We start from the raw sequence: 23545 nt of genomic DNA, 5'->3' as shown, positions 1-23545 counted from the left end.
GTTCATTCTGAGAACCTCAGAGAAGTTGGACATAAAACTACACTTTCTAGATGCTAAGCTTATCAGTATCCGTGGTATTGGTGTTTTGGTATGGAAACACCATTCTGTATTCGCTTGTTGTGTACTTCACGTATGGATAGCCTCGGATGGCTTCAGCATGGCTTCGTCAACCAGGTCAACCTTAATCACCGCCATCCGCGATGGTGTCAACAGTCGGGTTTCAAATCAATCCGCTGAAGAAACGCATATGCAAGCCCCGTGGACTAGATGCCAACCACCGCAGTCATTGGTTCCCTGGGAGGTTGCCAGACGAGAAGGATCCGTGGATTGACCAGACCTACCTATCAACGAACCTCTCCCCGGCCTAGGATTACCGCTAAATAAAGCCCCAGTCCAGGGTACTTACCTACTGGAGGAGGAGGCTACTGCCTCCTTGGGTAGTACCTGGGCTTTACCTCCTCCTTCTCCTCATCCCCCCCATGTCCTGGGTAGTGCGTGACCAGACCGCGCAAACAAAGAGGCGCCGGAAATCACAAGCTTGGCCTCTTCTCCCTGGAACCTAACGGTCCACCATCTCTCGCCTTTCCCGACGGGAGGCGCGGCCAGCACCAGCCTGTCGGTATTGGCGGGGGGTTTAGGGGTCGGGAGATCGAGGGCGGTGGCGGCCACGGTGACAGACGCATTAATAATCACCAAGCAAACTGTCTTCATCCATCCATCCCTCCCTCTCGACACCAGATTCAGCCAGTTATCCCATATTATCCTCCGTACGCATGCTATGCCATGCCATGCCACGCCATGCTGTACCCTCTCGGCAGTGTCTCGCAAGGGGGTCTCTCCTTGCCATTACGAACAAAAATCCAAACCCCGCGGTGCGGGCAAACAACCCTGCCCGGAAGCTACTCCTGTGCAACTTGGTGCGACCTACATAGACAGGGGGGTTCGATGGGTCAACTTGTAGCCAATGTGATCTGTGCATCGTCGATCAAGCACATCTTTATGACCAGTCTTTCTGCCCCCTTCATTCAGTCGCCATCGCAGCATGGAACCTGCGAGATTATAGCCAGGAGGACTAATTGCCGACTTAACGTATTGAAATAGCAATGACTCTGACTAGATACCCACTAAACCAACCGGTGGTCTCCCTAGCCGCTCAGGAGAGCTGCTAGTGTGCATTGGCCTCGAAAAGGGTCTGCTCAGACGTTATCCGTCTGCAAGCTAGGAGATAGATAGGAGATAGCAGCAGCCGGCAGATTCCGCACCGTACTTACCGCCGCAACAATGACTAGAGTAGATTACGTGCTGTCGCTGATACCTTTCAACCATGACGGACTGAGTTTACTTCGATAATAATATCTACGAGGTACTAAGTGAGATGGCGTCGTCAACCCGACCGGGATTGACAACATGTGATAGGCTCATAGCTATCGCTCTTGTCACGGTGTTCCTTGCGCCCGTCTCCTAACCTTGCTGTCAACCTAGATTTATACTTTTTCGTTCCGGCTTGGGGGGGGGGGGGGGGAAGGGGGCCAAGAGAGGTGCTTATTCGCGCTAAACCAGCGAACATGATTTACCTACACATCAGGCTTGGCTGCGTAGGTGTGTTGCTGCTGATAGGTGGACTGTAACGGACGAGGTGAATCATCAACCGAACTTAAAAATACGGGGGAGGAGGATAGGAGAGATATCACAGTTTGCAGGTTACACATGGAGTGTAACTATATCAGATGTCGCGGGCTGACACATTAACCACTCAGCTTGTGGAGTGACGAACTCAATTTGAGGAAGGTTTTATAGCCTAGTGTTGTAAAAGAATCAGCGTAGACATAAGTACCAACTTAAGTTTATACACCAAATCGCATACACATTCCTAGATATGTTCCCGGAAAAAAGGGGAGCCATGGGTGACTGATTAGCGGCGGCAACTGTAAATGACAGCCTTGCTGTGTTCAATTCCACCACAACTTTATCTATCAAAGTGTCATACAGTCGGCCTTAAGCCTCAAACGCCAACACGTCTTCGATTGGATTCGGGATCTGCGGGATATGCTTAATGATTACAACCTTTTAGATCATACTAACAACCACTCTACCTGAGAAATCAAGTCAATAAGCCACCACCACCATCACCACCACGAAACAGGATTCTTCCATATCTATCCTAAACAGCGTTACGACAAATTTCACAAGAAAGGAGAGAAAAGAGAAGAGAAGAGGCTCGAGCTCAGACTCCGTCCGAAAAGCTTGAAGCGGATTCAGTTTACGAACCTTACGCCATCCGGCGGGATGCAACGTAGCTAGTAGCCTAAGGGAGTTTTTTATTTGTTTGTATCTTTCCCTGACGGGTCAATTCAAGTAAGTAAAGTAAAGAAAGTCAGTAAGTGGGAAAAAAGTATATTTGTTAATCGCTCATTGTTGACTTACTGTAACTGTACTTTGTTCATATAGGTTTGTTGTGGATGAAGTGAAATTGCGGTCTAGAAGAATAGCAAGTTACTTGTAGGTAGCCATTAGTCAGTTACCTCGAAGTCGGACATGCCCACTGAAGGGAATGACTCGCCTGTGGATAGTCATACTCACCCATTGATGATGGGGAAAGTGAGTGAATGAGCTAGTTTGATGCAAAGAAGGCTAGCTAGCTAGCCTCGCATCCTTCAGGAGGCTTACTCCTTATTCATCTTAGTACCATACACTCATACACTCATACACACTTCAAGTAAGCAAGCACCATTGCATGGTCAGTCAGTAAGTTCCCTCATGCAAGGCGTCAGTCAGTCATTCAGTCAGTCAGTCAGTCAATGCGCGATAAACCCAACTAACTAAGCTAAATGCCCACCAGGTGATCATTCCGTCTTCCTTTAGTACATACATTCCACTCACTAAAAATCCCCCCCTATTCAATTCCCCTCCCACCCCATCACAACCATCTCCCCGGTTATCTTACCGACACACCACTTACCCGACTAGTCACATACATACACAACTATCCATGCATGTCAGCCAATGCTCCGTCCGCTCCACCTCTCTTCTTCTTTCCTCTTTCTACCCTCACGCAGTCTAGTACTTACAATACAATCAAACCCCGGATCCCGAGCAGACAAGCAAGTAAGCGATTCGCCACTACACTACCCTAGTCAACTAACTAGTCTGTCCCCATGTCTAGACTAGCTCGCCTAATCATTCGAGCGCCATGGCGAAAAGCCCGAGCCAGTGCTGCAGGAAGCTTGATCTAGCTAGCTAGTATACTTAAGTAGCATGGTATCTATGCTACGGATTGGCTTGGCTTGGCCTTATGGGGAGAGGGGGGTGGTACTCCGTTCTTGTAGATATATTAGGAGTGTTATAGTAGGTATTGTTGCATTGCTCCCGTGACACGGGTTTAGATCTTAGTAGGGGGCTGTATACATACTTAGCTGCGGAGGTGACCGAAGGTGGTATACATAGATACAACCTAGGCATGATGGAGATGAAAAAGACAGATTCACATGCTAAGGGAAGAGAGAGGTGATAACTAACGAACCTGATTGGTCGGTCGGGGTTCGGTTCCCCCTGAACTGACTGCAGTGAGTGATTGAATGAATGAATGGAGCCCTGGTTTGTGCACACTATAAGTGGCTTTGTTATACAGTGGGAGTTACTACTTATAACAGGAGGTATCTCCGAGTCAGTCCGAGGTATAGAATGTAGTAGTGTCTTGCTCGCTTTGTTATCATGTTTCTATTCCTAGATTGAGTGTGTGTGTGTGTCTGTGACAGTGATATGATTGTTACTATAAGATGGATATTCATATTGATCTCGGACTATCGTAATCCGATATCCGATAAAGTATCTAGTGGGTGAGAATGCGACGGGGGTGTACTACTCTGACAAAGAGATAGTAATCACTATACTAGTTATATTATCTCGTGTAGTGTTAGGAGGATGTTTATATTGGAGTAGGGTCATTATTGGGGATTTCTCCTCCAATGGTTGTGTGGCGATACCAATCTTGCTTTATTTATATATATTTATGCTCTGCTGGTTGTGTAGTATTCTGGCATCAAGTTGATACTACTATCATAATGGTGGTATCTCCGATGCATGCATACTGTAGACGGATATTCCTAAAAGTAGCCACATATCCACATCCCCAGTCAGTCCCTACTTATCCACCATATCCACTGCAAACCCACTTATATAGATAGTAATATATCATTGGCAACACTTATCGCCACTCTATTCATGTCTTAACCCAAGCATCTACCTGCATGTTTCAGAAATTTACTCATTGAGTGCACACCGCCTCAGATCCCACCATCTCATCTACAGTCTACAGTCTACTACATTCTGAAGATATAACTTAGAAACAATAATCCATCACCTCACTACCAAATATCTTCCATCCGTGTAAAGGATACCTGCCAAGCACACCAAGACCCCCAATCATGGATATATGGACATATTATGTCCCTCCGTACGAGCTTGGCAGCTTGGCAAAAAACCCTCATTAATCAATTATTATTATTTTATATTCCACCATCAAATATAGACAACAACATCAATAAATGAATACCGTACCATACATACATACATACATACATACCATACACCAATACGAACTAAACTAAACTAACTCACTACCTAAATAAACAAATCTAAATCCGGCACGGAACTCACACCACTGCTGCAGCAATCGATCGATCACGAGATCGCTGCATCGCTACTGCAAGCCTAATGTCTCTCTCTCCCTCTTTCTCTCTGTCTCTCGCTTGACTCTACCGGCCGAAGGAGAAACCCAAATAAAGGAAGGAAAAAGTGATTCGCATTCTAAGCTAGTGAGAATTTTGGGGGTGAGAAAAAAGTCTAGACTGGTCTGGACCCATGCATGCTTGGCGGTTGTGGTTAGGGAGGAATGCTGGGGGCGGGGAAAGTTGAGAAGGTATTTAGTTTGGGTTAGGCAGGACACATACAACATGCCATGCCTTGCCATGCTATGCTTGCTGTGTTGGGTGGAACATGAAGGGTCAGGGATGGGGAATGTTTAGTTGTGAAAGTAGACTGGGGGAAGTAAGTCAGTAAGTTGGTAAGTGGTGGGTAACTAAGACTGGGATTGAAGGCTGCGGCGCTGTGGTGGCTTTGGGTTGTGGTAGTTTATTTGTCGTCACAGGATCTATCCAGTAATCACTGTATGTGGCTATATGGCTATGTGAATAGACTACTGGGCTGCTTCTTCCTCCTCAACATAAACATCATACTTGTACTTACTCCCCGGATGATCTGCTCTCAACTCCCTCTGCCCCCGTCCATACACCTTCTCTCTCGCCGTCAACCCTTCCTCCTCATCCTCATCCGCAACAGCATCAGGATACAGCCCTCTCCTCCTCAACTCCGGCACCAACAACTCCACCACATCCTCAAACGTCCCCGGAGTCGTCACATACCCCAAATTAAACCCATCCAGATCCGCCTCCCTCACCCACCGTTCCATTTCATCCGCTACCCTCTCCGGACTCCCCACCGCAACAGGGCCCAATCCCCCAATGGCCGCCTTCTCCGCCACGACCCGCGGCGTCCACCGCGGCACGTCCTCGCTCGTGGTGGTAAACGCATCCAACTGGCTCGTGACCTTATGCGCCTCTAATGAGTCCGCCGCCGTGATATCCTGATCAATGGGGATCCGACTAATATCAATCCCCGTCCACCCGCTGAACAGAACTAGTCCGCCAATCACAGACGCGTACTTCTTCACTTCTTCATACTTAGCGCGCGCTTCCTCGTCCGTCCGTCCGATAATCGGTGTGAACGTCGCGAAGAACTTGATCGACGATGGATCACGCCCTTGCTCGGCAGCTAGACGTCGGATGTTGGCGATCTTGGGCCGCAGGACGGTGGGCGAGTGGCTCGACACGAAGATCGCTTCGGCGTGTGTCGCCGCGAAGGAAGACCCCGCTGCTGAAGTGCCAGCTTGAAAGAGGAATGGGGTCCGTTGCGGGGACGGGTCCACGATGTGGCGCGTGTTCAGGGTGAAGTATTTCCCCTTGTGGTTGATCTGGCGCACCTTGTCGGGGTCGACGTAGCTGTCGTTCTCTGGGTCCGGGTTGAGGGCGTCGGGCGCCCAGGAGGATTCCCAGAGTCTGTTGCATGATTCATGTTAGTGGATAGGGGAAGGTATAGGGGTTGGGAGGTATGGGGGCGTACTTGTATAGCACGCGCAGGTACTCATCTGCTTGGCGGTATCGCTCGTCGTGCTCGATGGGCGTGTCAAGACCAATGGCCTTGAAGGCTGCTTTCTTCCACGAAGTCACGATGTTCCATCCGATGCGGCCGTTGGTGAGATGGTCTAGCGTGGAGAAGCGCTTCGCCAGGAGGAATGGTGGCTCGAAGGAGGTCGAGGCTGTGATTCCGAACGCGAGGTTCTTGGTCACGGCTGCCATGGCGGATATGGGCTGTTCCGTTTATCAGTATACATCCTGCCATGTAGTGGTAGGGGGACGTACGATTGTCGGATCAGTGACGGGCCATTGTGCTGCACGTCGGATGCATTCGTCTAGTTTGCCTTCGTACGTGTCGTATCCGCCGTATGTGTCGGCCAGGAACAGGGCGTTGATGCCTCCGCGCTCGAGGAGCTTGGCTAGATTGATCCAGTAGTCTAGCTTGCGCTTTGTGGCTGACTTGTCGGCTGGGTTCTGTATACTTCATGTCAGTATAGGAGCAGGATGTGAAGTTGAGTTTTTCACCTTCCATTGTCCTGGGGACAGATGGCCCACGGTGGACATGTCAAAGGCATTGAGCAGGATCTGCTTCTTGCCATCTTGGCCATTGTCTGTACTGATGTCGCCCATTGTATCTGCGGTTGTTGTATTGGGTTACTACATTCATTCGAACGTAGCAGTGATATAGTCTGGTGTGGTGTGAACCCCTCACCAATCCCGCCATCAGATGTTGCCATGGCGCAAGCGTGTTATCAGTGGGATGGACATGCAGGATACAAATTCGCCATTTTCCCCGCATCATGCGCGACAGGATCTTAGTATTTCTATGTGACACTGTGCTCCGGTGCCGGACGGTAGTGGATGCTAAGTCTACACCATATGCAGGTATATTGCGTGACAGCTAGATAAGATGGCTCACTCTATCCCGAACGTCTAATTGACTAATTCCATCCCCTCTATCTTCACTTGGCGTCTATCCCTTCCCCATCAGTATGCCTATACTCGGTCTTAGGCCGTGAAACCTGCACGACAGCAGATCCAGACTCTCGCTCGTCTCGAGAAGCCCCGGAGTCCTCATCACTAGCAGCTATCGCGCGATCCCTAGACACATTAGCATCACCCAAACCGCAACCATCGAAGCAGACATACTCTCTCTCGATAAAGTACCTCGTAACGTGCGCCGACACAATCAAGCAGATCGCACAAGCAAGCACAAACGAGTACCCCTTCGTGAACCTAGGCCCCTCGACCGTCGGGAACACCAACAGCGGCGTCCACGCCGTCGTAGACTGAGCAATCGTATTCAACACAATCAAAACAATCGCCCTCTCATCCGGCGAATGCCGTATCTCGCTATTAATCCACCCCATCAACACACTCGACATAGCCACCGACGAATACATCGTCGCGAACGCAAACCACAGCGCCGACTCCGGCACATCCCAGATAACCTGAATCACCAGCCCAATAATATTCCACACATGCGCCAGCGTAATCGCCCACGCCGGACCTAAGACCAAATCCGACGCGAAACACACCAACAGAGTGTAAAACATACCCAGCCCGGGCGCGATCGCAAACAACTCATTGACTTTACTAGTCGAGTACCGATTCAGACTCTTCAACCAGAGAAGATACCCACCCGTGGTGGTTTGCACGCACGCGTTCCAGAAGAAAATGTCCACACATAGCAGTGCCCAGGGCTTCCAGTTCCGTAGGACACGCGCACAGGTCTTCCACGAGACGCTTGATTCCTGGACCCCGTGTCCGGCTTTCTGTAGACGGGTTCGGACGAGTTGGATGTCCGATTTGCTGAGCACGATTCGGTTCGGTTTGTCGGGCGTCCCTGGGAGGACTATGAATCCTAGGATCCCGACGGGGATGGTGATCACCGCGCAGATGATGTACATCCAGCGCCATCCGGCGAGGCCGTTTACTCCGTCGAGTTGTGCGGATGCCCCCGCTTGGATGAAACTTGCTGTTAGCGTGCCTAGGGTTAGGCCGAGGTAGAAGAAGCCCCCGCGCCGGGCGATTTCGTGGCTTTGGTACCATGAGCCTGGAGGTGTTAGATGTCTCTTGGAGGGTGGTGTTGGTGGGTTGGACGTTACCGAAGATGTAGTGCATTCCGGGGAAGAAGGCAGCCTATGAAATGTCGGTTATTCTGTGTAAAGGAGGTAGGAGTTTTGGGTTGGATATACCTCGAACCATCCTACTAGAAATCGATATGCCATCATCTCTTCATACGATGTAGCGCGGTATTGCAGCAGAGTGAAGACCCCCCAGAGTATGTCCATCCCCGGGATCAGGTACGAGATGGGGTATTTGGTGAATAGGTAAGCAAATGGGAGTTGACCCAGGACAGCACCAACGGTGTAGATAGTTTGGAGGTTGACGAGATCATTTCCCTGTAGGTTGAGGGATTGCTCCATTCCAGAGACGTAGGCATTGTCTGGTGGCAGACATTAGTATCGATATCATTGTGACCATTGAAGTACCGATTTGTGGACTCACTAATATTTGCCTGATCGATATACTTCGTCCAGTAAGCGAGAAAAGCATAAGGAACAATGAGAAGGTCGAGTTTCAAGAGGAGACGTCGTTCCGACGGAGAGTCGTCTGGCGAAAACCATCGTATCCGGGGGAATCTCTTATTAGCGAACATTGTGATGTTTTTGTTTTGTGTATAGTTTACAGTTGTATAGAAGTTAACGAGTGATGAAGACCATTGATATACCTACATGCGTTGGCAGATGCTTGGAGACATCGATGTCACCATCGCATTGTTTGTATTACGTGACAACTGCCTATCTACTGCATCTTCCTGCAGCTGCATGTGTCGTGTAAATCTCCGGAAGGTGAGTCTATTCTTCCTGCCTATCTGTTTAATGTGACTGGATGACAGCAAGAAGCTTGAATTGTCTGTGCGGTGTCGGGGATCAGTACGGGTGGTGTCAATGGGGGGTAAGAAGGCGTGCTTCTTGGGTGAGTGGTTATAGCACTAGCGAGTGGAGCAGATAGGATGTTGATTGCTTGGTCGGGATGAGGTGATTTGTGAGGTACTAAGATGTCTAGTGATCAATGGTATCCAAAGAATTGAATATTTCTTTATGTGAAATATTGTATGTCCGTTATCTGATCATCTGCAGTGATATGAGCGCTTTGTCCTAAGATAGGCTTTGCTATATAATCCCTTGCGTTTCAAAGATGGCAAGAAGCTTCAATGCGTGCTGCTAGGTATACATTGAAACCAGTAGAGTCATATTAATCCAAAGGGCTTCGTTGAGCGAGTAATGTTCTCTGCCGGCCATGTCAGGTGTAATACCAATATTTATACATATACTTGTTCTCGGATACCAAGACTTTGAGGCAGAATGGCCGGCTTGGCTGCTACCACAATGCCGATACCGGGATGAGAACTAGCAGTACAGGGATCAACCGGCATTTATATGCAGTAACATATAGTAGCAGTTTCAGTAGCGAACTATATTTTGCAGATCCTGACCGTGGGGGCAAGCAAGGATCTGAGCATAAGAAACATAACATCATGACTGGCCGATTGTTTCTAGCACCATAGAAAAAAGAGTCGAATTATCTATGGAGAGAACGAGACCTGTGAGGAGTCAGACATTGACATGATCTACAGTGCAGTTTCCAGCACGAGATTAGATTCGACGCAAGGCTGGAATGTCAGCCCTGATAGCTGGACCCATTAACATGACTTCTTGTTGGCACATCGATTCAAGACAGTACCATGGCCAACAAGACCAATTTTCGGAGATAATTAGCTGCGAGCATGATGAAAAAAAGTGAGACTTGTCATATCAAAATCACCCTGTTTGGCATGTCGCGAAACCCTGGTTGTAAAAGAGTTGTGTATGTTTTCATCGACTATGATCCATGTAGTGCTCCATATCTTAGGAAAAGTGTCTACTCGGTTCATCAGCACAGCTTGAAATCTTCAAATACATGACATGAAAGACAGACTTAGTCTTATATGAGGCGGCCCACATTATGCATGCCAGCATCGTGCTGGATTTTGATGATTAAATGTACTGCGTCCTGATAAGCGAGTAGGCCCTAGGAGGAGCCTGGAATGTGGCGACCGCAGTTATCAGTGGCCCAAGTATGCATCACGCTCTGCTTTCTACATGCAGTGTAACAATACAAATCTGGTAGGCATGCAAAATAGGATGGTTTCTGTAGGGTGGCGAATGATCATTAGTAAACGCATGGCCAGGCTCTTAAGTGTATGTACTTGTAAAGAAGAGCGGTATCTGGCTGCTCCTATGGCATTCCTTTCCGTTTTCGGAAGTCTCGACACCTAAGTCCACACAGCAAGGGGGATGGTAAAGCTGATGGGTAATATGTATGAATCGTGAGCAGCGGAATAGCACGCTACTATCGTTTACAGTGATTCTATACGATCGTTCACATCGGGGAATGTAGTATAACTACTAGGTAAGGTCAAGGTCATACCGAGGACACTGATGGATTATATAAAAAATTCAATCAAGTAATACTGCGTTTCAGCCAGACTTCGTGAACAATATAGAGAGCTTAGAATAATGACATGTTTTATCGTCCCTACATTAAGCCAACCAACTCTGAACATTTGACAATCATATGAAGTATTTGAGAATGTCAAGAGGGTGTAGTTGCTAAGGTATACTTAAAGATCAATCCTTACTTACCATGGACCGTATTGTTTAGCTTCCGGTCGGGATTAACCTCGCTTGTAAGCATGTCTCCCAAACCATGAATTATTCCTCGTAAATATTGTGAGATAGTTCATTTGGAGAAGTAAATGAGATTTATCTTGGGGAATGGCTGTAGTAGTGGTCGTGAGAAGATTCACGAATGGTTCCAAGGGATGGTAATGGTGGGGCTGACAGGAGAGTATCAATGCTCAGCCCGGTCCAGGCTATTCCCCGCATATGCAAGATGTTATTATCCTTCCTGTTAAAATTGAAGCTCTATATAAGGCACATCATAATTATATATGCAACACTGTCCAAGTGATTTGATACGAACGCCTGACCCTGGGAAAGGGGAAGAAGGGAAGTCCGGGCGAAATCGGGATTGGCGGGGATGAATTCGGATGACGTCGAGGGCAGGTGGGGTAGCTTCACTGCTAAATGCTACTCCTCCCAGGTTACTGTGTGTCGGCCTCGCATCTCGGCTCTTTTCTTTCCCCAGCTTCATTTAATCCTGTTGTCGTCTCTTTCTCCCCCGTCTTCCTTCTTCTTCCTCTTCTCCACTTTCTCATCCATCCATCCCACACCCAACCTAATTTCATCCGTCTCATTCTCCCTGTGCGTCCGCCATCCGCCTGTGTCTCTAACATGTTCTCCAGACAGCTTCTGACTCTCCCTCTCAGAAGGTCCTTCCTGACCCCCGTCACACCTCTCTCCAGTCGTATCGTGCGCCCCCTTCACTGTTCCTCTACAGCCATGTCTGGTGTCAACAAGGCTTGTTGCTCGTGAGTAATGCCCTGTCAATGGCTTGTCTTTTATACTCACCGTCACCAGCATCCCCCCGATCGTGGCCCAGGGCTACCAGGGCAAGGGCGAATACAAGACCATCAATGGCTTGAAGACTTGTAGGTCAAACACAATTGATCAGAAAGGACCAACTAATTCTCTACCCAGACGTCACCGGCCCCGAATCCGCTACCAAGGCCATCCTCGTCATCTACGGTATGATAGACCCGTTCCCAACCTGCCTAAAGCCCATGCTAAGATTTGCAATGACTTTCAGACATCTTCGGTTTCTTCCCCCAGACCATCCAGGGTGCCGACATCCTGGCCACCGCGAGCGAGCAAAAGTACCGCGTCTTCATCCCCGACTTCTTCCAGGGCGAGCCGGCCGACATCACCTGGTTCCCTCCTCAGACCGACGACCACAAGCAGAAGCTGGGTAACTTCTTCCAAACCAAGGCTGCTCCTCCCGCAAACCTGCCTAAGATCCCCTCCATTGTCTCCGAGGCCAACAAGCTCGCTGCTGGCGGCAGCTTCCAGTCCTGGTCGATCCTGGGTTACTGCTGGGGAGGCAAGATCACGACCCTGGCGTCTGGTCAGGACAACAAGCTGTTCAAGGCGGCGGTGCAATGCCACCCAGCGATGCTCGACCCCAACGATGCCAAGAGTGTCAACATCCCCATGGCGGTGCTGGCCTCCAAGGACGAGAACCCCAAGGATGTCGAGGCATTCGGTGCCAACCTGCAGCAGGCCAACTATGTGGAGACCTTCTCCACCCAGATCCACGGATGGATGGCTGCTCGCTCCAACCTCGAGGATGAGCAGGTGCGCAAGGAGTACGAGCGGGGATACCGGACCGCGCTGGACTTCCTCCAGAAGCACGCCTAAACACTGACAGTCAACATGCCATAATGAATGGAATCTGAATAATGAATTTTGTGAAATCAAAAGTGTATATATGACTGTCAGCGAATGCCCAAGTACAGTTTCATACAGTTTCAGTATAATTGTGACTCGATCTACGTTCAGACTCAATTGTAAGATATAGACTTGATTGGAGTAGTGTTTGTGCCGGTCGGACCATCTTGCCCGACCGGGCCATGCCGGGAGCCGGATGGCCGACGTCATCGCTAGAGCTCCATTACCAAGCTCATTCGCCTTCTTTTTGTTCTTCGACCTCCCTCGAACCGTCCGGATGCAGCCATCCCCTATCACCTTACCAGTGGACTGATCAGCACTAGCTAGACTGGATCGCTTTTTATTTGGGCTTCGTCCCCCACATCAATTGTTCATCCCCTTATAACTATTTATTGCTCTCGTTCGGGAGACCGCAATGAGTGCGGATACCATTCGAGTGTGGCAGCATATCTGCTCTGACTGATATCGCCCACACATCGTTCCTGTCCTCTTGTCTTTACACAGCATTAAAAGACCTCCTACCCGTTTGTCTCCGACAATCCCAGAATGTCCTTTTTCTTTGGACGTCGTCATTCCATCTCATCCGCCACTCTGGGTCAGGGCGACAACCTGCCCAGGAACGAGAGGGGCAGGAGAGCTTCGTTACCCAATGTGTCCGATACCAACAGTACCGGATCCCACGCCAAAGGTGTGATCCATGATATCTTTCACAAGCATCGAGGAGACTCGGATTCGGGATCCTCGTCCGGGACAAAGACGTCTAAATCGGTAAGGATACCAGCGCGGTCTGGGAGCTTTGCCAAGGGGAGCCTGACCATCTCTAGGAGGCTGACATAGCCCGATCCAATCTCACAAAGCCGGATACAGACTCTCACGACGAACATCATGCTTCTCATCACCATTCGGATCAGGCTGCTAAAGCCCATCCATCACATCATCACGAGGGTCCTTCACACAACCAGCTGACAAAAAAGGACATCGAGACAATCTTCTCCGGGGCTCCATACTTTCTGCTGGAGAAGGGAAAGCATGGACTCTTCTACCCACAGATTATATTCCCTTTCGATGACCACGATCCCACCATTCAAAATCTCTGGGATAGACGGCCCCTTCCCCACGCCTCCTATACACTCTGCACTCTCCATGCTCATTTGCCTGTACCGGATGACTGGGTAATTGAAGGGGAAATGCCGGTTCATTTGGGGCACTGGAAACGATCGGAAGCTCCGAAGCGGGCGACTTTTGATGTCGGCGTTCACGAAGTACCCAATATGCTGTCAGTCAATGGCAAAGACGCTGGTACAATCGGCTTTCGTCACTTTCTTGAGCTACCCGTCGCCGATTCTGTCGTATACGCGGGCCCCGAGAAACCACGACCATGCTCTGACCTTCTTCATATCTCAACTCTACCAGCAACCGAGGCGTTTGAATTGATGGGGCACTATAGTGACCCATATGCCCAGTGCTCGGATGGTACCGTTCATGACCGGAAGAAGTTGCTGTGCGAAGGACCGGTTGCATGGAAGAGGATCGGCGTTCGCGATATCGACTTGCGAGCCCTAGTGGAACGTCTCCAGACGCTCAAGACACTCCGCTACGACATTTTGCACGGGGATACGCCAAAGACGATTCTAGATATGGAATGCACTCGAGAGCTGTATAGTGGACTGTTCAACCGATTTCTGTACCCACCGGCGCGGTTTCTGTTTGCGGATGTCGGCGATTCCCATAGTTTGAAGGCTCAGATCAAAGCTTTGACAGTGGTATTGGCTACCCCTGGGGCGTGGTATGATTTCAGTCTGATCGATTGGCGATTGCACATTGGGCAAGTGTTGTTTGAGAATCCCCCACATAACGACGGCGACTTCCTTGATCCGGACAAATCTGACAAACCCTGGGTGCACTTCACGCTGGAACGCAAGTGGTTTCTCGTCCAGATGCTGCTCGCCGCGGAGCTACTGATGCGTTTGGATGCCACTGTTCGAGTAGGAATGCTGCAGAATGCGCGGGATATCGATGTCTCGGTGCATGATGTGTACGAGTTTGACCGGCTACGGAGTGGTAAGCTGAATTGGGATTTGGTTACAGTTCGTCGTTTTCTGGACAGCTTCCATTTCACCTACAACCCTGTGGAGCCGGACCACCCTTCTCCGACCATACATGCTCCGGGTAAGTCGCCTGAGCGGCATCACCATCGTGGGTTCCTCGAAGCTTTCACACATCACTCTACATTATCCGCCCATAATGATGAATCCGCCTGGCGGTGTCATCTGGCCCCCAGCCACGTTGACCAGCAACTAAAAGGGCTGTTTGTATTTGCAGACAATATCGGCTGGCCAGGACTGGATGAATTCAAGAGCGCACTGCGGTCCAAGCTTGAGGGTGAGGGGGTGGAAAAGAAAATCGAAGCCGCCTACACCATACCTCTCACCAACTCGCTACCTGCAGAGTATTCCACACTGGACTTGACAAAAGAGATGTATAGCAGATCTCCATCGCGCCGCCTGCTTCTCCTTCATTCCCCGCACAGCATACGTCCCTTGAACATTGGTGGTTGGATTACGCGTAGCTGGCTCGCGGGGTTGGTAATCCCTGGCGAGTCCATCAGCCACCTTCTCATGGCAACCATCCTAGAAAATGACGAAGAGGCGATGGCTACACTTGGACCAGTCGCCAACGTTTACGGTGGTTTCACGTACAAGGGGAAGACCTGGTGGAGTAAGAAGTGCATTGTTGGGCGAGTTCTAGCCAGCCAGCCGGGTACAAAGGTTTGTCTGGCCTGGCTGGCAAGCTGCATAGTGCCCAAGAACTCTGAAAACGGTGAGCACTTTGTCAACACGTGGTATGAGGTAGATGTCCGCGAGCCGCCCCGACGTCCAGGCAAGCCACGCATCAAACACGGAAACCGGCTTTCCTTTGACTCTACGCCTCTGGGTTTGGGAGAGCTTACGAGTGGAGTATTCTTGCTGCCTGTCGATGGCCCCTGCGATAGCTGGTCGAAAGCAAACATCGACTTTCAGGACCTCACCTTCTCCGTTGATACGAAACGAACAAGCCATAACCTGACCGTGGTCCAAAAGGCCTATGCCAATTTTCTTCTCGCTTCCACTGCTACTGGACCCACCCCGGTGTCGTTCGAGTTGGCCTACAACGTACGATTCATTTCTTCCCACGAGTGCCGTCCACCCGGGGGGTCGGTCAACTATCAAAATCCCCCAAGCACAGCGGATGGCGGGTTGTCATCCTCGTCATCAAGCCATGTCTCTCATAGACATCATCGTTTGCCGGGCCACCCGTTGCACCGATCGTACACGTTCAAGTGGGTGCCTCTAGAATCCTTAGCGGAGACATCTCACTCGGATGGCCACAGCAGCGGACTAGGTAAGGAAGAGATCCTCCTTCTCGACGCGCGGGGCTCTCACGACAAGGAAACATTTGCACGAGCATGGTGTGCGTCTGTTGGACATCATGCCGTCATTGGCAAGGTCGGACGGACCTGTCTGGCGTGTTGCATCCGCGAAGCCCGAGCGTTGCAGGTGAAAGTGGTGATTCGCATTGGAGATGGGATGTCGACGCCCTCGTCGTCGATCCAGGTGTTATATGGTGGAGAGTAGGATAGTTTGATTGGTTGCCGCTTAGAAGGGTCTGGTTCCGGTTGCACGCAGTGATGCCTGCCATTTTACCGTGTCGTTTGTATGTAGTAGTATCTTTCAAAAATACTCTGATCTAGACATGGCCTATTTGTAGGTAGCTGCCTGGTAATTTGGGGGTTAGCTGCGTAGTGTTACGGCACACGGGATGCTGCCCTCCAGACCGGGGCGGTTTGCCCCGAGAAAGGCAAATACCCGTTTGGTGTCACCCACACCATCTTCCTCACTTCCTCAGCTCACTTGCCCGTTGCTCTTTCGATCTTTTCATCACCCGTGGGAAATCATGGCGGGTGTTCTTCCTTCGCGCCATAAATACCTCAAGGCCTTTCAAAGCAGAAGCATCCTTCAACTCTTCTCATCGCCTTCACTTCATTCTATATAGTACTTGCTTTTCTTATATATTATTTCCCCATTCTGTATACTATACCATGCTGCTATATACAGCCCATCAAGTCGACATCTTTCCCAGATTATATTCCCTCTCTGAGCTGTATTTCCCAACTTTCCCTCGTGAAGGACATTTCGTCTTGATGGGGATGAGATCCCCGGTGGATTAATATCGACAGTGATACGGTGCTCATTGAGCACACGATATAAAGAATGATCCCAATTTTCCTGGGACTTTTCACCTGGGGGTAGTCGACTCGACTATCCTCAGAAGCTGCTGTTTTCAAGCTTGTACGGAAAACTCCATGGTTCAGGAGGACAGGATTGCGATGACTTTGTCGAGGGTGTTTCTTGCTAGAACTATTCAGGATGGTTTGGATTGGGACAGTGCGCTACAAGCTGTTGTTGCTGCCAAGGATGCAGTTGAGTTCTGTTTGGAGAAGCATGGGTATCTGAAGAAATGGCCGGAGGTCATGAGGACCTGATGGGACATTCACGATGAAAACGAGTCTTTTAAATGTCTTGTGGTTGATGATGTGCATATCTCAAATCACTTTGGAGGTAGATTGTCGACTATCTAGTATACTCTGCGCTTGGGATACGAGAACCCACCCACGACTCTTGATACGGCCGGTGCAGCGATCAAAGTGGAAATCACAACATTCAATCACAACCGATTTGCGAAGATGTACTGGACAAGACCACACACATGTGGAAACGGCATAACCTGAAACATATCGTGTTCTGTATGTCTCTGCTCTGTCAAGTCTGTTTCACCCGTTCTTCCTCCCTTTCCTTGTGGCTGAGCTGTGTCTGGGTGTTTGAGCACGATCGCTATACCATGTCAGACAGTTTCTCGTCTTCACAGCTAATGTTTCAAAAACTCTAGATGACCTACCTCAACACGATTTTTCGATATTCCTGTGAAAAAGCTCCGCCATTTTTCCTCACTGGCGGCTTCCAGCGACCCTTGGCCTTCCCAATCGTGTCGGGTTATACTCGTTCATTCGACTCACAAACGTGCTCAGCATCTTGGTCTATGGGGATTCGAAATCCGCACAGAATCTGGGCGATGGCCAAATCGTGGAATATCAATAAATGGAGAGAATAACCACAAGGTATGCAATCTGAGTCTGATCAAATTTTGCTTAGAGCTAATCATACCTGGCTTTCACAGGCTCTGAAAAGACCATGACCCTCGGCCTAACGCTCGAAGACGTCAGCACAGCTGCTTTGCACGACGAAGGCTAATGGCCTGACTGGTCTTCTCTCGGTATATAATTCACGGGGAGGATTAGCGAACATCCTTGGAGCTGGAATTTTCTAAGAAAACTCTCTTCCCCCAGCCACACTTGGGTTGCGTCTTGTCCGATCCATATGTTGGCCTCACAAGCCCTGATGCTGTGGTATAAGGGCAAAGCTAGCAGCTATAAGGAGATGGCTGTAGCGCTAGGATGTATGCTGCATGCTGATTCGCATCCTCATCGGCAACATGTGGTTGTGTATAGCCACAACTGCCACTGGACAGGCTTTCCAAAACAACAGTCTTTCTCAGTTCCTGCCTGAAACTTTCCATATTTCTTGCACTCCACAGTCGTCATTACCACTGCTTCGAGAGCTGTATTGACCCAGTCACCATACAACAAACGAGGAATACGAGCAGCAGCTTCCCAATGCGCCCAGCAAGAAGTTCGGGTCATCTGGATTGGGCGATACAACTCTACGAACATTTATCTCACCATTAGACCGAGTGAGCGACCTCCGGCACCGCCAGTGGAAGGAAATTCAATGGTGGTGCCCCCACCCGTTGATCACGTACCTTTCTTGCTACCTGGGCGGTTTTATGTCACTTGGTAGTCTAAAGAAGGTTATGAGTGAATGTTGACACCAATTTCCGTGGCCTCAGAAACAAACTGACAGCTCTCCTGCGCAGCTGCTACCCCTTCTACTGCCCCAAACGTCCAGGAGGTCTATACCGCAGCTATTTAGCCTACACACATTCTTCGATAAGAAAATCGCACTTCACATTCGGTATCGTGTTGCTCGCTTCTTCGAACAGAGGATCCAAGCAATCGAATTCCGGTGTCTTGAAGCAACGCTTACGACAAGTACTCAAGCGCAATCAGACAACTCCGGGGTTTATTTATCAGTGTAGGTCCTTGCATCTTGCCAGTCATGTGGATTGTTATGTCTCGACTAACATTCCAACAAGTCTTGTTCCAGATACTTTGTCAACCGCCATCCCAACTAGGTGTCATTCACAGTTTCTCTGGTATAGTTCCCTCGAGCATGAACGGAACGACCATTGCTGGATCGAATTACAATGGTGGAAGATGACGGGTTTACATGCTTCAGGTGTTACATTACGCCCCTCATTGGTCTCCTGCTAAGTAGTCCAGATGGTGCATGATCGTGACCGCTCGGATAGGGTTGCGCAAAGAGCGTTTCGTTTGCTGCCACCGCACTCTTTGGTCAAGAGGCTACAGCCTGGACACCGGCGGAAAATACATGTCGTATCGGACACACGGGGATAGTACGTCAGGTCTCGAGCCGTCGAGAAGGGTTTACCATAGGAGGATCAAGCAAAATTATTGTTGGAGGTAGCGGCAGAGAGCGACTCATCAATGAGTACAGCCAACAGTGATGGCTGCGTGTGTGAGAGCACGACTGGAGAAGATGAAGTCAGCTTGTGCTTGGTCTAGTCAGGATACGATCAATGCAGACAATGCTTCGTCAGAAAACATCCATCAATTCCTATTTCACATCCCCATGCTTCTAGTGTACTTCATCGAATGCTCTCAAAGCTGCGAACTGGTCTTTCGAATGCCACACTGCTGCTAATGTCTGCTGGGATGTTTCATGGTGATTTCACCCCGATCAGCACTCTCGTCGGCAGTTTCGGTGGTCAAGGTTCTTGGTTCGATATCAATTAAACTAGATCTCGAGGTCTGCAATGTCCTTAGTTCTCGAGTCTTTGTTCAAGTTCTCTCCTGTTGTCGAAGGTCTATGACTGCCTGCATGGTTGTACTGGTGAAGTGTGGTGCTTAAAAAAATGGAATTGCCCTCATCCATCTAGTGCTACCATGCCTTTGGGCTTAGCATGAAATCCAGAAGACCAGTGGAACAACACCGTATCAGACGCTTTACGGAGACGCCGAATACGACGCCTCCACTCCATCGGCTTGACCTTGTCGATTCCCGTATCAGAAGAAAGCCTCCAATAAACTTGTCTACAAGATTATACAAGGCATGTAGAACCCCAACAAGCTTTTCCTAGCCGGTTGAGAATATGTGTGACTGACCATTCGTGTTGACCGTAAAGCAACCCCTGGACATTAGGCGGTGCGTGTTGTCCACTCGTGCTATCAGTGCCCTGTCGTGACCGATTTCTGACCATGTATTGTCTCATGAGAAATACAATCACGGCACATTGCAAGAACAAACAAGCATGCTAATATGCGTCCCAAACCCCGAGATTATCGATACTCAGATATCATCACACGTATCCAAAGTGTCTGGTCCAACAACGCACAGCTGCAACAGTGGCTGCGGCCATCGCAGTGACCGACGTACTCGTCAATACTAATCAAAAGAGATTCAGCATGATCTTTGAATCGCCAACTCGATGGTCAGAATCCTTGGAAAGTTGGCTAGTCAGAAGTAGCCACGCGGATGCGCAGTTCGCCATGTCTTTCTAACGGCCCTTGCTAGAGATCAGGACGAAAGATGTGTCACTATGCTGTCATCACAGCTCCAGGGAACTGTTACTGGAGCAGTACTGGTTGCAAACTAAGTCTGAAATACCACTGCGTCATCGAACACTACCTACCTAGCTCCCAACTTAAGTTTCTCTATCTTTCTCACATATCATTCCCCCCAGCCAGTACCCATCGTATGGAACTGCATGGATCGATTGCCTGTTCCCATGCTCACTATTCCATTCTAAGTACCCGAGGAACTCCCTGAGCATCATTAATGATTCCTTTCTCCTCCTTCCAATATATTCAGTGAGTGAGCCCATTTATAAATCCACTATGAAATGTGCAATTTCTACAACATCGCCATCCAAACCAAGCCATCTTCTCAAGAAAAAAAAAAAAAAGAATGGTCATTCCGATGCCTCTGGGAAAGCATTTAACTAACAAAAAGCCACGGCAGAGCTGATCCTCCAGAATGCAAACAAAACAACAGTATGGCACCAACCTCACCGTCTTCCTTTTCCACATCCGGGTAATGGGCTCACGACTCAGCGATCGTATTTCTCAGCATCTTGGTTTTTCCAATATACGCTCTGTCTTCGAGACGAATGCTGCGTCAAATGGCTACTGCGCTAGCATAGCCTCAAAGAGGGACTTACGTGGAGCTTGCACAGAAAGGAGGGAGGGAGGGAGTAGTTGGAGATATTTGTTCCTTCCCCATATGCAGGACACCTTATTCTCTCTCTCTCTCTCTTTGATACATCATCCAGCTACTGCATTATCTGGGATAAGGTGTGCTTTCGAATGAGAATTTTAATTTCCATCAAAACTCAAATGAGGAGAGAGCAGAAAAGTCATGGTCATGCTAAATGGCATGAAGGGAAGGAAGTCCTTCAAGATTATCATCGGATTGTATGATCTCTTCTTTTTTCCTCTCTAATTGACACATATTCCACATGTTGGGTTGGGATGGGTTTTTCTCTCTTTTTTTTTTTTTTTTTTTTTTTTCAAAGAAGAGAAAGGATATGTACGAATGCTAACATAATTCAAATTCACTTCATTTGGATTTGAAGACAATTGAAGAATGTACTGGGAGTAAGTAGTTAGTAGTAGCTATTCAATTTTTAAATTGAGAGGTTGGTAATTGTATATATATTTTCTCAGTAACGGTGCCGTATCGACCAAGTGCTTTGTGGGCTATATAACTTCAGAGGAACATCGAACCCCCAGTAATGTCGTACGGAAGATTAGAATTCAGATAGGTTTGATATTTATTGTTCATACTACTATACTACAGTATATTCTGGGTAATGAATTTCGGAGCGGACCCGCGAGCATTTCCCACTAAACTGTCCGCACTCTCTCGAAGGAGCGGGATCCATGTCCTTTACTCCCTTTATAGCAGTCGCTAATTATAGCTTGGCTTGCCTCGCATTGCTGCAAGTTATGTTGGCTGGATACTGAATCCCAACGTCTAGGAGGATTTTGATTCGACCTGCATTGACTTGATGCAGTAGGTTGTGGCGAAGCGTTTTGGTACCCCTGAAGACACGGTAAGTCTAGATTCTGATTTGAGCAGCGCTGGTGTCTATGTCGAGAGGTAGGCACCAAGATAGTTTTGTCTCTGGAGAAGATTACACTGTGCCTGATGCTGAAACGGATGTTACTTGGTCGCATTATTTCTCATCGCGATTGGAGATGATGAAACTTGAAAGACCTTCCCCGTTGTACTATGCTCTATGGTATATCCCAGTTGAAGCAGAAAACATCATACAGTGCAGAGAGAGAGATAGTTTTCGACACGGAGCATGCTGTCATAGTGTCTGTAGGGATATCGAGAAGAGAAAGTCGTCTGTCTGTCTGTATAGCCATCAGCCCTCAAGAGACCAAATATTTAGCGTGAGTAGACCAGCAAGCGACCCAAGCTGCAGTGTTCAACCCATCCATACTCCCTGCCACTAGCGTTGCCTCTCCTTGGTGGTTGTATGTTCCAAAACACCCAACGGACGACTGTAATAAACTCAGCAACAGACAAATTGCCAAATTGTGATGAATTCCTTACTCATGCCCGCATTATACCTTCGAGACTGCTAGTCCATCTCGCACTTTATGTCAGAACTTGCGCCTGCTGCGTCTCGTGGCATCTTGTGTGGTAAGCCCGTGGAGCCGGACACCTTTCCGTATCTTTCCAACTTCGATAATCTGAGACATCTATCCGTTAGTCATTTCTTCAACGTAGATGCTCATTATCTGGAGACGGTTATCAGTATAATCGTGCTCTTACCGTGGTTATCGACGTAAGCCAAGCGTTCCCCCAGATCATGGCAGAGCCACTGGGTTTATCAACCTCATTGTTTTGAGTCACTGCACGAGGCAGTCCGCATCCACAGCCCATGCTTTAGACTAAGCGGCAATCCTCCGTCGAAGTAGCTAACTGTTGTGTATAAGCATGATGTACGGAGTGACGAAAATGGAGATCGGCTAAGATCAGAAACCAAGCTTAGACACTCCAGTAGACCGCTTCTAGAGCTATTCCTCAGAACTGGAATAGAAACATGGCGTCACTGAAGAAAGAAAAGAGCCTGGCCTCAGTGTCATTCTGCGCCATCTCCACTCATGGTCCAGTATACCCGATTCGAGCAACAGCCAGTCGTCATGCCGCGGAGGAAAGCTAAACAAACCAGAAGAAGAATATTCAGTAAGAATAACAGACGAGAAAGCCAAGCACTGGAATTATAAACTAACCGGATCTTTGAATGCCCGTTGAGACAGGTCAAGGGATCCACGACGAGCAGATACCTCGGTGTGGTCATGGCTCAATCACGCAGCTGCTGGGTCTCTGCTGTAGCTTTTGAGAGTAGTTTCACATCTTGCTAAAGAAGACGGTTTAGTTCGGTGCTTCTATCTTGTTCATGTGTCATTTTGAAAGAGGAGCAAAAGCTGGATCTGTGCGTTTCTGAGAATGACGGCTAGAAAATTTCTCTGCGGTTTAGTAAATCCCCAGGTTCCTGGATCACAGTAGTGATGAGTACAATGCCAAGATGGCACAACAGAGCAGTCACATCCTCTAGTCCACAGTATGTAGATAGATAGATAGATAGATAGATTGAAATCTTCAAAGGAATGGGATCGTGGTTCTTCAGACGCGAGTGATGATCGTCTCTGAAGGAAAGTTGCGGTCAACGCCGACTACCCGGATTGGTGCTAGCCGATATCTACTATTA

At 48.8% G+C, this 23545-nt stretch overlaps 6 protein-coding genes across 6 annotated transcripts; 4 read left to right on the top strand and 2 right to left on the bottom strand.

The window, feature by feature from the left end:
• Positions 1–729: 729 nt before the first annotated feature.
• On the top strand, positions 730–1327 carry BO83DRAFT_377641 (uncharacterized protein; the record flags this gene model as incomplete). Its single annotated transcript, XM_025531045.1, has 1 exon — positions 730–1327. A coding segment is annotated over exon 1 (313 nt), but the record flags the coding sequence as incomplete, so codon positions are not given.
• Positions 1328–5194: 3867 nt separating this feature from the next.
• On the bottom strand, positions 5195–7300 carry BO83DRAFT_358985 (xenobiotic compound monooxygenase, DszA family; the record flags this gene model as incomplete). Its single annotated transcript, XM_025529336.1, has 4 exons — positions 6717–7300; positions 6477–6665; positions 6178–6425; positions 5195–6113 (listed from the first exon to the last, which is right to left on the bottom strand). Exons 1-4 carry the CDS (start codon positions 6819–6821, stop codon positions 5195–5197), a joined length of 1461 nt encoding a protein of 486 aa, XP_025389461.1. The 5' UTR covers positions 6822–7300.
• Positions 7041–8853, bottom strand: BO83DRAFT_463734 (putative MFS transporter Seo1; the record flags this gene model as incomplete). The annotated part of the gene is made up of 5 exons (XM_025537364.1): positions 7041–7292; positions 7341–8247; positions 8300–8333; positions 8405–8640; positions 8703–8853. 5 exons carry the CDS (start codon positions 8851–8853, stop codon positions 7154–7156), a joined length of 1467 nt encoding a protein of 488 aa, XP_025389460.1. The 3' UTR covers positions 7041–7153.
• Positions 8854–11587: 2734 nt separating this feature from the next.
• On the top strand, positions 11588–12698 carry BO83DRAFT_377639 (dienelactone hydrolase family protein). Its single transcript, XM_025531044.1, has 4 exons — positions 11588–11670; positions 11720–11790; positions 11840–11887; positions 11949–12698. The coding sequence occupies exons 1-4, from the start codon at positions 11642–11644 to the stop codon at positions 12554–12556; spliced, it is 756 nt and encodes a 251-aa protein (XP_025389459.1). The 5' UTR covers positions 11588–11641; the 3' UTR covers positions 12557–12698.
• Positions 12699–12834: 136 nt separating this feature from the next.
• BO83DRAFT_416473 (uncharacterized protein) lies at positions 12835–16271 on the top strand. Its single transcript, XM_025534703.1, has 2 exons — positions 12835–13354; positions 13411–16271. Exons 1-2 carry the CDS (start codon positions 13133–13135, stop codon positions 16198–16200), a joined length of 3012 nt encoding a protein of 1003 aa, XP_025389458.1. The 5' UTR covers positions 12835–13132; the 3' UTR covers positions 16201–16271.
• A 949-nt stretch (positions 16272–17220) lies between these two features.
• Positions 17221–17949, top strand: BO83DRAFT_250416 (uncharacterized protein). The gene is made up of 3 exons (XM_025527035.1): positions 17221–17389; positions 17513–17741; positions 17801–17949. Exons 1-2 carry the CDS (start codon positions 17333–17335, stop codon positions 17732–17734), a joined length of 279 nt encoding a protein of 92 aa, XP_025389457.1. The 5' UTR covers positions 17221–17332; the 3' UTR covers positions 17735–17741; positions 17801–17949.
• The last annotated feature ends 5596 nt before the right edge of the window (positions 17950–23545 follow it).

The sequence above is a fragment of the Aspergillus eucalypticola genome (assembly GCF_003184535.1).
Source record: "Aspergillus eucalypticola CBS 122712 chromosome Unknown BO83scaffold_9, whole genome shotgun sequence".
Classification (NCBI taxonomy): domain Eukaryota; kingdom Fungi; phylum Ascomycota; class Eurotiomycetes; order Eurotiales; family Aspergillaceae; genus Aspergillus; species Aspergillus eucalypticola.
Note: the sequence above shows the minus strand (reverse complement) of the source record. Positions and strands in the feature narration are given on the sequence as shown.